This window comes from Mandrillus leucophaeus, unplaced genomic scaffold (genome assembly GCF_000951045.1).
Source record: "Mandrillus leucophaeus isolate KB7577 unplaced genomic scaffold, Mleu.le_1.0 Scaffold1726, whole genome shotgun sequence".
Taxonomy (NCBI): domain Eukaryota; kingdom Metazoa; phylum Chordata; class Mammalia; order Primates; family Cercopithecidae; genus Mandrillus; species Mandrillus leucophaeus.
Window position 1 is genome coordinate 13,026 of NW_012101728.1, and position 1,197 is coordinate 14,222.

A 1,197-nucleotide genomic window follows, 5' to 3' on the forward strand; every position below is an offset into this window, starting at 1 on the left:
TTCCCCACTAGATCTCCAGCTGCACAATACTCAAACTGCAACAACATCAGCTCCTCCTAGGGTGTCCAGCTGCACGACCCTCAAACTAGAACAGCTCCTCCCAGGGTCTTCAGCTCCACGGCCCTCAAACTATAAAGACAACAGCTCCTCCCTGCATCCCCAGCTCTACAACCGTCAAACTAGAACACCAGTTCCTCTCCAGCTGTCCAGCTCCACGGCTCTCAAATGAAAACAACATCAGCTCCTCCCTAGTTCTCCAGCTGCAAGACCCTCAAACTGGAACATGAGCTCCCCGCCGTGTCTCCAGCTGCATGGCCCTGAAACTGGAACATCAGCTTCTGGGCCCTCAAACTGGAACATCAGCTCCCACCAGCTCTCCAGCTGCATCGCCCTCAAACTGGAACATCGGCACCACCCTGAATCTCCAGTTGCACGGCCCTCAAACTGCAACATCAACTCCCCCACGGTTCTCCAGCAGCATGGCTGTGAAACTGGAACATCAGCTCCCCACCGGCTCTCCAGCTGCACGGCCCTCAAACTGGAACATCAGCTCCCTGTAGGGTCTCCAGCTGCACGAACCTCAAACTGGAACATCGGCTCCCCACCCGGTCTCTGGCTGCACGGCCCTTAAACTGGAACATCAGCTCCCCTCCTGGTCTCCAGCTGCACGGTTCTCAAACTAGAACATCAGCTCTCTTGCCATGTGTCCAGCTGCACGGCCCTCAAACTGCAACATCAGCTACCCCCAGGTCTCCAGCTGCATGGCGCTCAAACTGGAACGTCAGCTCCCCACTGGGTCTACAGCAGCACTGCCCTCAAACTGGAGCATTAGCTTACGCCTGTGTGTCCAGCTCCCCGGCCCTCCAACTGGAATATCAGCTTCCTGATGAGTCTCCAGATGCACGGCCCTCAAACTGGAACATCAGCTCCCTGCTGGGTCTCCAGCTACACAGCCCTCAAACTGGAACGTCGGCTCAGCCCTGGGCTCCAGCTGCACGGACCTCAAACTGGAACAGGAGCTGCCCCACCAAGTTCAAACTGTTCCAGTTTGAGCTGTTCCAGTTTGAGGTCCGTGCAGCTGGAGACCCGGCAGGCAGCTGACGTTCCAGTTTGAGCGCCATGCAGCTGGAGACCTGGGGGTAGCTGATGTTGCAGTTTGAGGGCCGTGCAGCTGGACACATGGCAAGAGAGCTGATG

General features: G+C 57.1%; 1 protein-coding gene across 1 annotated transcript in view; it reads left to right on the top strand.

Annotated features, from left to right (window-relative positions):
- LOC105537467 (flocculation protein FLO11-like) overlaps positions 1-1,197 on the top strand; it is a 27,508-nt gene that overhangs the window by 10,571 nt on the left and 15,740 nt on the right. The window contains 2 exon segments of the mRNA XM_011977072.1: positions 253-621; positions 756-818. Of these exon segments, the coding sequence (XP_011832462.1) occupies positions 253-621; positions 756-818 (432 nt within the window).